This window comes from Dromaius novaehollandiae, chromosome 4, assembly GCF_036370855.1.
Source record: "Dromaius novaehollandiae isolate bDroNov1 chromosome 4, bDroNov1.hap1, whole genome shotgun sequence".
NCBI classification, from domain to species: Eukaryota; Metazoa; Chordata; class Aves; order Casuariiformes; family Dromaiidae; genus Dromaius; species Dromaius novaehollandiae.
In genome coordinates, this window is record NC_088101.1 from 42,600,124 (window position 1) to 42,612,934 (window position 12,811).

General features: G+C 36.3%; 1 protein-coding gene across 7 annotated transcripts in view; it reads left to right on the forward strand.

The window, feature by feature from the left end:
• Positions 1-12,811, forward strand: part of ETFDH (electron transfer flavoprotein dehydrogenase) — a 31,653-nt gene that overhangs the window by 6,381 nt on the left and 12,461 nt on the right. For 5 of the 7 annotated variants that reach the window (XR_010388998.1, XR_010388999.1, XR_010389000.1 and 2 more), the window contains exons 7-13: positions 1,270-1,416; positions 3,349-3,489; positions 5,490-5,633; positions 8,833-9,001; positions 10,827-11,009; positions 11,372-11,593; positions 11,846-12,057. Coding sequence is in view for 4 of the 7 variants with exons in the window: in XM_064510892.1 (XP_064366962.1) it covers positions 1,270-1,416; positions 3,349-3,489; positions 5,490-5,633; positions 8,833-9,001; positions 10,827-11,009; positions 11,372-11,593; positions 11,846-12,009 (1,170 nt within the window). In the remaining 3 variants the exon portion in view is untranslated. Of the gene's footprint in view, positions 1-1,269; positions 1,417-3,348; positions 3,490-5,489; positions 5,634-8,832; positions 9,002-10,826; positions 11,010-11,371; positions 11,594-11,845; positions 12,709-12,811 lie in introns of those variants that run through there. The other 2 variants (XM_026120229.2, XM_064510894.1) reach the window with 1 other exon arrangement.

The following is a 12,811-nucleotide window of genomic DNA, read 5'->3' on the forward strand; positions in this document are numbered from 1 at the left end:
ATGTTTCTAGCACTTGAATCTCTGATACTGACAAGTTGTAATTTATTAAATAATCATAAATCCAGCAAGGAACTTCCCTTCAAATTGGACAGTATATATTTTTAATCTTTAGATCGAATAATAAATCCATGTAGTTCTATTAGTATTCCACAAAATCAGTTCATTTTCAGATTAACAGTCAGAAATTCAAATGATACAGAAAAGATCCAACAAAATCTTGTAACTCCTGTTTAAAGGTAATTCCTGATTAAAGGGAACATTTTCACTTTCTAGCCCTTTTCAGAGGTTTTCAACCAGTATGTTATGAGCACATTGCACCTGAGAGACAATTCAAAACCAAAGCGGTAAGCTTATGCTGAACCTATGCTGACTTCAGGCACAGTTACCTTGAGATGCTCGCTTGGCTACACCTAGCTGGCTTCATCCAAAGTTATTCTCATTATTTTTTTCAACAGTAAGCTTTCTTGGTCAAGTCAAGCTTATTTTCTTTAAAATATTGTTTGTTTTTATTTCCCTGCAAGATTATGTATGTTTGCAATTTAAATATACAATCTAGTATCCCTACATTGCAGATATAATCTAGTAATACTCTAGGCTAACGTGTTCACAGTTGCTGGTGACATAGTTATACATGAGTATGCTGATTCTCCTTACCATACTCTGAAACTCATTGTTGGAATTTTTGGTAAGAAATTGTTCAATACTGATACCTTATACTAATGTAATTTTATTATATGCTTTCACATGTAAGACTGTTGTAATATTTGTTACAGTAACATTGTTCTGAGGTAGTGGGTTATTTCATTTGGGGGTGAGGGTAACACACGTTTTCCTGGTCTGGCATTTCTGTGTAGCCTCTGTCCCATGTACATATCTGGAACAATGTTTTATTATAATGTGATTTTATGAGCAGAACTTAAAATGTAAAGTTACAGGTTAAGATTTTTTGTTCTGTTGGGGCTCCTTTGCACCCTATGAATGAACTCATGTGATACAAGAATCATCTGTCTGATCTGGAAAAGATTCTTTTTCAGTAGAAGAATGATGATTAACTGCTTGCTCTGTTTGAATCCCCTTACAAGACTTGCTGGGAGTGTGTCATGGTTAGATGGGAAAGACAGTTGGATTAGAGCCATAGCATGTGATGGTTTGTAGGTTCTGGGCAGTGGCACAAGGTAGCGTAAAATCACCTTATTGCCCTCCATTCTCTTGCTGTGAGTTTGGTATGGCACAGATCTAAACTGTTGATTTAATGCTCTGCTTTTACAGGCTACCTTTGAAAGAGGCTTGGAACTCCATGCTAAAGTCACAGTCTTTGCGGAAGGTTGCCATGGACATCTAGCCAAACAGCTGTACAAGAAATACAATCTAAGGGAGAAATGTCAACCCCAGAGCTATGGCATTGGATTGAAAGAGGTATCCCCTGCATAATTTTTACAGTTGAAGAAGAAATTGTAAAGCTCTAAGCTAGTTGTTTCTGTTTATAAAATGTTAGAATGATAAGTTTTGAGAGTTACACTTTCAAACTTCAGGATCTTTGTTATTCTGGAGTTGGTCAGAGAAGGCTTGTTCTTTGAATGTCATGACTGTTCCGTTTCAGCTGCTTTTTGTATGTGTTATAACTAGAAGTAATTTAGCCTGTGAATCCACCCTGCTAACTACTTAATTTGATTCCAGATTAAGGTATTTGTGAAATCTATTGCCTGTAATTAATTTCAGTAGTTTCAGTAAATGGGCAAAGGATTCATGCTGCCTAATTTTATGTTTGTTGGGGTTTCAGGGGAGGGGAGGAGGGAAGGAGAAGGGGGCACCTGAGCAGGGAAGAAAAGGCTTTCTATGGGCCCTGTATGTATTCATTAGACAGGGAAAGGGACTGTTCCCAATGGTGATTCACGCTATCTGTAACACCTTATAGATGAGCTTTTTTTTTTTTTTTTTTTTTTTTTTTTTTTTTTTTTTTTTTTTTTTTACCCCCAAATCCCTTCACTGGGCTTATAAAATTGGAATGGGGGTCTCTTTTTTTTTTTTGTTTGTTTTTTGTTTTTAATATATTTTATACTCAGGAAAACTTGAACTAAACTATTACTAATGAAAAAGAGCTGTTGTATTTAAATAGAGTATATTCATGGTTTGACTATAACATATTCCTTTCTTCATCCCTTTAAGCATGTATTTCCAACTACAAAATATCTCTAAAATCATTATTTTAGAATTTTGTAGAGAATAACTACTCTGTAAGTGTTCCTCTGCATGTCATAGTCTTAATTACAATTTTTAATACATAAGTCGTAGTTCAAGCAGAGTTTTGCTCTGCAGTTTCTGTGTTTCCAGATGAGACTGAGGTTTCGCTATGACTATGCCCGCTTTAGCAAATGGCACAGACAATAGGAATGGATCTGTAAAGTGAAATGATTGGTGCTGATGAGCTCACATCCATGCTATGCACATTTCGGGGTTATTTTTACTTTGGATTAGCTCTAGTCTGGTCCCATGGACTGAGTGCCCATTTACAACTGGAATGCTTTAGATGGGCTCCTGGAGCTTGTCTTACAGTTTAGTTTCATGTGAAAGGAATCCAGTTCATGCCTTCCATGACTGCTTCACGATGCAAACCAAAGCACAGTAAGTGAGGGCAATCAAGAGTCTTGCTCAGAAATGCACTCCTTAATCTGTTAATACAGATGTACTTTCCATGCCTAAGCTGATCTAATGGTGCTTGACTGCTAAACAGGATAGCTCTTCTCTCCTTCCATTGTTAGGCTGCAGCTGGCACATAACTCCATGGTGAAGAAATATTTTGTCAGATAATCAGAAATTTGACACACTAGTGAAAAAGTGAAGATGTTTCTACAGAATCACCATGGATTAGATGCATATTAGAGCTGTGTAGGAGAGAGTGGACAAAGGACAACCTGTTTGGCAGCAAGTGTTCAGATCAACTCAGCCACACGATTAAACTCTAATAATGTTTCTTAAAGAAAAAGGTCAATGTAATCACTGCATTCATTAGCAGAAGTATTTATTGAAATCTCCAATAAAAAGCAAGGTCTTGCGGTTAAAAGAAAATTTGGGGTTTAATGCTGGAGTCTCAGTTAGATTTTCTGATGTACAGCATTTCAAGGATGATAAGGAATAGCAAATTCTTAAATGGTAATCCAAAAGAAATAGTTGTAATTCATTACTTCGTCTTTAGCTGTATGAGTTTAAGCATAAGTCATAGCATAGTAAATTCAAAGTATTATTTATGCAGTCTTTTTCCTTCTGTACTTAATTGTGTTTGTCTTTGATTATGTTGTTTGTAGGCCCTTACTTTGATTATAAAATAGTTTCTGGTGATCTTCATTTCAGTTATGGACTATTGATGAAAAGAAATGGAAACCAGGAAGAGTAGAACATACTGTCGGCTGGCCTTTGGACAGACATACTTATGGAGGGTCCTTTCTTTATCACTTAAATGAGGGTGAACCTTTAGTTGCTCTTGGGTTTGTGGTAAGTAAAGCTTTTTTTGTTCAGTCTTCATTTTTACACAATTTCTTTCCTGTTTTAACGTGAAATGAAAACACAAGAATAGAAACAGGCAAAGTTTGGTACTTAATCTTTTCTCACTTGTGCTTATTCCCATATAAGGAAAGGTTAATTTGTCGTAAATCTGTCTTTAATCCAGTAGAACAAAATAGAAAGCTTATAAACGCATTTTTATTAAACCAAACATATTTTAACCTGCAGTCTTGATAAAGCCAAAAACAGTTAATTAATCAAAATTATACTTGCAAAATTTATGCAAAGTATTCAGAAGTTAGGAAATGTCAAAATCTAGTCACTTCGTGTAACCTTAATTCAGTTCCCTCTTCATGTGTCAACCTAGGATGCATATCCATTTTGTGAGAGGAGAAGAATATAAGTGGAAACTCTCTGCAATTCCGCAAGCATCATCCCATCATCCCTTCCATTTCTGAGCTCCTCAGTCTATTCTTATCCTTCTTTTTCTCTTATTCTCCTTGCCTTCTTTAGCAGCTGTCTGTTTGAATTGGACAAGCTGCTGCTTCATTCTTATTGCCCCTTTGTCAGGAGAAGCATTGAGATCACTAGAGAGACTGTCTCCTCCAGCCAGTGATGCAAGGAGCAATAGTAGGAAATGGTTTTGTGGCATCTGCAGTCCTAAATGAAGCATGCACTATGTATTTTGTGCGTGTGCTTTACACACAAAAAGCTTTAACAGTCAGGAAGATGACCTGGCTTTTTAGAAGCGTGAGATTGAGGTGACCATTTGTTGTCTGAGATTTCAGAAAGATTCTAGATTGAAGGGTGCTAACCGTATTTTTGTCTACCTTTTTCTAAGAAATATTGAAGAAACTTCTATTTATTTTTTCCTCAGACATGCATACTTATCCTGTGCAAATTTTCATTATTGGCATTAATAAATATAGACAGTAGACGTTCAAATTCCTCTTGTTTTTAGATGGGTAGAAAACTTTGGGTCTTAGAATGCTAATCAGCAATGTTCACATTATTTCCCGTTTGAATAGGAGAAAACCAACTTTTGTGTGCACATACCAGCACTTTTTGTCTTTGAACTTTACACCTTTGTCACCTCTGAGCTGATTCTTGCGGTAGTATTACCTTGCGCTTATTTTGCCAGTCCTTTGTGAACTTCATCTAGCAAGGAAAGCAGATGCAGTTTCTGAAAGCAGTGAGTGACTAGAGAAATCGAGGTACTGTTTGTTGCCGACTCATGATATATATTGTTAATTGTCTCAAAGCTTAAAGGAGTCCTGAAAATTCCTTTTGACAAAAGAGAAGATTCAGTAACAAAAGTTCTTTCAAGAATATATTAAAGATGGAAAATGCAGGGTGCATCTTTGGGCAAGTTCTCAAATGAAATAAGATGTGAATCCTGGGCATTCAGCCAACTGGCATAGTCTTTCTTCCACCACCTGCAACACCCATTTTCTGTTTTCATCATTGCTCTCCAGTGCATTATAACAGTGGTTCTTCTAATTGGAAATGATAGTTGACTGAGCTAAATCATGTGAAGAACTGTTTAAAATATGTGAGTGCAAGGACACAACTATCTAGAAATAATTGCTTACCTCTCCCCTCCAGCTTGTCTAGAGCAAACAGTTTTGAACACAAATTTAAAACAAGTTTTCTCACTTATCCTGCCCATTAAACCATGCTTAATGTAATTTCACTGTTTTATTTCAAAGACAGATGGAAGGCGTTAACAGTGCAATTAAATACATTTTCATGCTTTGGGTTTTAGGTAGGTCCACCAAAATTCTCAGGCTTGCTTCTGCTGTAGTGTTAATAGAATATATTTTTGGCAGTAGTTCTCTAAGTAGAAAGATCCTGAGGTTGGTTTAATGTGAAACAGATTTGAAGTGTTGATGTGGTAATACACAATTGTTTTCTTTTCCAACTTTGTTGAAATTTCATACTTTATTTTCAGTGATGTTACATTTATTTTTTTTTTTAATTTTTTTTTTAAGGTTGGCTTAGATTATCAAAATCCCTATTTGAATCCATTTAGAGAGTTTCAGAGGTGGAAGCACCATCCCAGTGTACAGCCTACTTTGGAGGGTGGAAAAAGGATTGCCTATGGTGCCAGAGCTTTGAATGAAGGTGGTTTACAGGTAATTTTACCGTGACATTTTTTACTTTTAGTGCTCTGTCGCCATGCTTGTATTGCTGTGAATTCAGGTTGCATGTTGTTGGGAAATGAAAATGAATAGGGCCAAAAGTTTTGCTGGACAGAAAAGTCTCTTCATCTTGTTGCAAACTTACTTGCTAGACTTGGGTTCTGTCAAGTTAACAATCTTCTGACATAGTCAAATTACTTTCTAAATTAAATACGAAGCAGGGTTTATGTGTGAATCAAATGTGTTCAGCATCAAAGAAACTAGAGGTGATTGTGGTTTGCCTGTAACCCTGGGGGAGAGAAGGTAGCATCAGTCATTGGTTCTTTTTCGGGGGGGGGGTCCTAATTGTTGGTTTATCCTAGCAGAGGGAATGTCTTTCCAAGGCTTGACCCTTAGCAGTTTCTGTGCCATGGCTGATTTATGTAGCTTGCAGATAAGTCTTCACCTCTTTAAGTACACCTCTTCGTCTCTTTAAGTAGGGATACTGTAGGTGTCTTTCATGCACAACTTTATTTGAATTTGCTGCTGCTTAGGAGATGGAATATGTTATTCATCAATACTTAAGGTCAGTTGAAAAGATTAGAATAACTTACATGAGAAATAGTCCAGAACTTATTACAGCTCCATTCTTTTCTACTTGTTAGCCTCATGTGGGACTCTTAAAACATAGGACATTGCTATGTGTCCTGGATCCCCAGATCCATCTTCTCGATGCTTCTTTCAGTTTGCAACTTAAAACTTGCCTGAGTCTTCCTGACCCACTGCCCATCTACAGAGCCATCACCATCAAAAAGTGTCCTCTGACTTCAGTCTTTCCTCTTTGAATCCCTTTGTTAGTATAAATGTGGCTTCAGGCAGCTTTTCCAATGCAAGTAGAATTTCAGTGATGTGGTGACTGTTATCATTGTCTTTCAGAGTTCAGGGTTGAATACAAGCGTGAATGCCTGGGACTGAGTTATGTGGGTTCACAAAATAACTTCTTGATTACGCATGTAGTCAGTCAGTCCACTGGTCAATTACTTCATCTGATCTGGTGTAAAAATATGTCATATGTTTTACGTATTTAGTTCATGATAACCACTGTGTTACAAGGTTATTTAAGAAACCACTGTTGGTCCATTATTAACACAGATAAGGTACAAAGTATGCTTTAATCTGGACATTTATATAAGAGGGGCTTCTCTTTCCGCCTGGTGCCTCCGCTGCACTAGTACCTCTATCACAGATAGCCATTGTTGAATTTATGGCTCAGATGAAGTATCCAGATTGACTTCAATTACATACTTCTTACATTGCTCCAAACATACAGCTGAAAGAACATAGTATTTTTAAGTCATTTACAGAAATTATTTGTGCTGAGTTCTACAGACAGTAGAACTACCATTCTTGTGCATCTATGTTCCCTACTGTTGGGGCTTTTTCCTTTGCTGGACTTAAACAATGTATCACTTATTTTGCACTGTTCCTACTATAAAGCCTGTTTGACTTGTTTTTGTTTCTTTTTATTTTCTATATGTTAGAATCATTAAGTTGATCATGCAGTTACACTATTAAGTAGCTTTTGTATACACGCTTTCAGTAAAAAAGCTTTATTGATGAATCATTTAGGCTGTTTTGGTTTTTTTAAAGAGTAGCTTTTCTTTTGCATATGTTGCTTTGATAACTCTAGAAATTTGTCTCATTTGTATCACTGGAGTACAGGAATATTTTCTTATGTAAGTAGTTCTGTATGTCTCATTGTTTTTTAATTTTGATGGTGGTATTGCTTCAAACAGATGAATATAATTACCATTGATTTAAGCTTTTTTATTAGTCTGCTGTAGATAACCTCATGACCATGCTCTTTAGTCTTGACGTATAGCGATACTAACCATAGTATGAGAGGGAGAATGCTCTTGGATACTTTCCTGTTTTTGTAGCTTTTGGATGTGTGGAGAGAGGGGACAGAGTTTCACGGACTATATCTACGTAGCTGTTATTTCTTATTTTTATTAAGATTGCAAAATCAAGCAGTTAGAAAGTTAGAAATTCCCATGCAACCTTTGTTTTGTCTCCATTTTGTCAAATTGCTTGAAAGGACTGAAGAGTTTTGTGGAAGAAAAATAAGGGTGTTGCTGCTGTTAAGGAATGTATCCTTACGAATATCAAAGAAGAAAATGAAGGAAATTAATCACGTCAATGACGAATGCAAGTGTCAAAATGTTTTGACTTGCTTAACAAATTCTGCACACTGAGCCGAGCTAATGGGAGGAGGTTGTTGGGTTCAGTGTGTGCGGTTGGGGGGCGGAGGGTGCTCTGCTGGGAGCACAGTTCTTGCCATCTTCCCTCCTCCAAACCAGCCTTGCTTTGTCTCCCCTCTGCCAAGAGCGTGGCTTCTCCAAGTGCTCAAGGCAAAAAGGATTCCTGTATCTCACCCCGTATCTCAGGGGTAGGGAAGGCTTGTGCCACACTGGCATGGTGTGTCCCTTCAGCTCTACAAACTACCTGTGAAAACAGACATGGAGTTCCATGCTACTAATGAGAATCATTAACAAAATGTTTGTACAGTACCTACAACCTTTTCTGTATATGACTTGGCTTTAATTTCACTCATACTTTGTCAGTATATTAGTCATTATGTTCCTTTTGATTGAAACAGTTAATGCAGAAAGAGAGTATTTGAGATTACTTCACCATCTTTTTATGTAATTCAAAGAGCCAGTCAAGGTGGCTCAAGACAAAAACCATGATGTTTTTGTGCTTGTCAGTGCTGCACCGTTGCATCCTAATAGGTATGACAGAATAACTTTTCAATTAACTGTTTTCAGTCAAAATCTTGTGGAAAGAGAGGACATCCTACTGACTATTTAATCTCTTTGAACTACGGTTACATAACTTCTGACTTCTGTTCATTGAAAATTAAATTAAAAGCTGCAGTTACATTTTCAGCCTAACTTACTTTTACTGTGAACAAAATCACTAAGTCTGTGTGACTTAAGCAATTGTCTAAAACATAGGGAAACACTATGCCTGAGTTCTTATTTGCTTACTATGCCAAGATTACATGATTAAGTAAGGCCGTTCTGGTATATTTTTAGATAGGGCACATGAAAGTGTAAAAATATTAATGGCACTCAAGTCTCATGCCAGTTTGATTTCCAGAATGAGTTTTCTCTTCAAAAAAGAAAAACCTTCCTTTCTGCTTCCTTTTCAGTCTATACCCAAACTCACTTTCCCAGGTGGATTATTAATTGGTTGCAGTCCTGGACTCATGAACGTTCCTAAGATCAAAGGGACACATACCGCAATGAAGAGTGGCATTCTGGCTTCAGAAGCCATCTTCAGCCAATTAATCAATGAAAATCTCCAATCAAAGACAATGGGTAAGATCACTGTACTTGTAATTTAGCTCGTGTTCAATTGGAACAGCTTAGTTGTAACTAAATGTGTCTGAAGGAATTAGTTGGAGATAAAAATATATCAGGAATGTGGTGCTTTAAAAATATATACTGTTTATACTGACAAATGATTTAAGAAAGAAGCAAATGCATAAAGTTTTGCTTAGTTATTGGAAAGCACCGATTCTAGTGGTAGAACAAAAACATACCTTTAAAGAGCATCCAAAAATAAGCTTACACTTCCTGTATAAGTAAGCAGAATATATACTTTGTTCCTACAAATGTGTTAGAAATCGGTGCTTTTGTTTATGATCCAAAAAGTATTATTGAAAGACTGCAGAATCAGAAGGCAAAAAATTAAAAGCAACATGAAATGTAAACAGTGAGGGGTAAACTTGAAAAATCTCACATGGTTTTGTTAATTATAGTAGTAAGATGCTTTTTTTTTCCTTCAGTCCTGTTCTTCCATCTTTTAATTTTACAGAGCCTTCTCAGTGTAAGACTATTGTGTATTTCCTATTATATGTGATTCAAACACATTCTAGTAATCACCTGATCCTGACTGCATTGTAATGATTATTTAAGCCTTGCTTATTCCCTCAAATCTGTTAACAAAAGCTGAACAGAGAGGTGACCCAATTAGAATTTTATTCATTCTGGGGATGGACACTACAGCCAGGTGCCACATGATTATTATTTTAGAAATCTCTTCTCTGTACTGTAGGATTCAACTGTACAGAGTTCTTGTTCAATTAAAACATGCAATGCACTGGGGTGTGCTAAACAATTAAAAGTTATAGTCTAGTATAGCCAGGCAAAATGCTTACAGCCCACCTAAAATAATAAACGGTTTTACCAGGTTAGTGTACCATTCTTGTTTGATTATGGACAGGTTTTACAAACTGATACTAGCTTTGTCAAGACAGTAGAATACCAAAGCACAGTTTCTCCTCTGTGCCTAGATATTGAGGTTTTTCAGACCCTAATGTGAAGTAGAAAATACAGACTGAAGCATGTTTTCAGGTATAGACAAGCCCGTATAACTGTTTTTAAACTTTTTTGTTTTGTTTTTTGTTAGAACAGAGTCTAGTAATGATGAAGGGGAGGTTCTCAGAAAATTTCATTTGAAGGCACTTTTTTTTTTTAAGGTAATAACTCAGCCTTAATTACACTGCAATAGAACTGTGCACTGAGTCATCTGTTGAGTGTGCAATGGTTGTAGCATGCATAAAGAATATGATCAAAGAATGTAAACAAATCACAAGTTTGTAGTAGGACATCTCTCTTATTAACTTGCTGATTAGAAATGGAGAAGAAACATTCCCTAGCACTGAAGTCCTCCCCTAGGTCATGATGATCATTACTGAAATCAGAATGATGGTGGTGGCATAGCTTGTAAAGCAAATCTTTTCAATATGATAACTTTAATACTAAAAAAACTGGGTCTTGGAGCACAGATGAACTGTTCTGGTCAGTTCTTAGATTCTGCTAGGGAGTAGTTGTTTTACCCATACAGGTGCCCCTACTGCCATCTTGTCTGTTATCTTTATTTTTTGCTAAATTTTGAGGTAATTCAATGCTTCTTGTGGCTCATGTAAGAGAGGCTACAAGGGAATAGATATCTGTTGACAACTGCCAATGAAAACAGATTTTTTAAAGAGGTTCAGATAAGTAGTCTAAGTATATATCCAGCTTACTACTTTGAAATTGTTTTGCTGCCTTCATTGCTAACAATTCTTTACTGAGCAATTATTTTTTATTTCAAGGATAGCCTTTCTGTAAGTACCTAACAAGTAATGTATTGCATTAGGACTTGATGTGCAAGAATACGAAGAGAACTTGAAAAAGTCCTGGGTTTGGAAAGAGCTGTATTCTGTTAGAAACATCCGACCATCCTGCCACAGCATACTCGGTTTGTACGGAGGAATGATTTACACAGGTATATTTTATTGGATACTGAGAGGAATGGAACCATGGACGTTAAAACATCCAGGTAATGCTATTACCCCTTGAAAGATACCAAATATATATGTCAGTCTCTTCTGGTTGAAGTTGAAGCTAGAGTAGATCTGGTCAATATTCAAACAGGGAAGTCTCAAAATGTAGTAAAGAAATCAGTGATAAACCAGTGAAGAAGACCCAGTCATATCACTTAGCATAGTAAAGGAACACTTCAGAGTAATAGTCTACTTAGCATAGTTTCATCTTATGAAAAAGACAACCTGCTTTTGTAAGTAGCTTCATCATACTGATGACAACAGCAAGGGAAGTCAGAATAGCTTAATTCAATTGTAGTTGAGTACTGCAAATTACATTAATTCTACACTGAAATTTATTTATTAAAAATGTATTTAGGACCAGATTTTGCTCAGCTCAAGCCAGCCAAAGACTGCACACCTATTGAATATCCAAAGCCTGATGGAAAAATCAGTTTTGATCTCCTATCATCTGTGGCTTTAAGTGGTACAAATCATGAACATGACCAGCCTGCTCATTTAACCCTAAAAGATGACAGCATCCCTGTGAACAAGAATTTGGCTATATTTGATGGACCAGAACAAAGATTTTGTCCAGCAGGTAGGTAATAAAAATGAAGTGTGTCCGAGTTAATTTTGCAAGTTGAAAGGCAAAGTACTTCAGGAATACTCCACCTGGCCTAATACGTGCCTCAAGCATTCTATCCCAGTCCTCTTCCTAGAGGAGAGTTCTAGTGGAGGTCTTAAAAATTTATTAAACATCTCTCATTACACTTGCTGATAAGGAGTAGTAGAGCATATGTGCAAGGGGAAACTATTTAGTGAAGTGATACCACTCTTTTCCTCTTCCCAGGAGTTTATGAATATATTCCTCTGGAAACAGGAGAAGGATCAAGACTGCAGATAAATGCTCAGAACTGTGTCCACTGCAAAACATGTGATATTAAAGACCCAAGTCAGAACATTAACTGGGTAGTCCCTGAAGGTGGAGGAGGACCAGCTTATAACGGAATGTAAATTAGCTGAAAACTATTCAGTGACTTCTGACCTCCAGAAAATAAGTTGGTATGTTTTATGCTGCAGTGTAATTAAAGTATAGCACTGACTTGAATGTTAAACAGTTTGAGACTAACGTGCTATTCTGAATTTTAGCTATGACCATTACATTAAATGGAAAGTCAGTGCATTCAGGTTAAACCCTAGCCTTATTTAAAAAGAACTTCTTCACAAAATGGAGTGACAGGCAGAAGAAAGTTCTTCTCAGGACTGACAAATGAATGTTGGATCTTCAATTTATTGCTGAAGTTCAGCAGTAACAGCAGCCGTATCCAGAATCATGGGTGTGGTAGAAGAATTTAGTACCTACCCTTAATAAAAAAAAAAAAAAAAAAAAAAGTATGTTTGCTCCCTCATTTTGAAATTGTTTACTAGAGGAAATCCTAACTTGCAGTACAGAAAACAAATCAGTCTAGAAAACTGTCACAGATTTTAAGTGTTACACATATTAAATAAAAATCTATATTTAGATTTTTTTTCCTGAGAATAATAGGGAACCTGTTTGCAATACAAGGGAATGTGTTTGCAATAGAACCTGTAAAGTGTTTAAAAAGATGTGTAGTACTTACCCCTTCATTTTATGTCTACCAGCATTTTTATTCCTTACAAGAAAGAAATCAGGCCTGCTCAAATAATAATAAAAAAAAACTCTGATAGAAACTGCCTAACTTGTTTTGATGCTAGAAACAAACTTCTTAGGAAGCTTTAATTATTAAGCTGTGAAAACACTATTAGTACTACTGATTACACCTTAGCAACATCT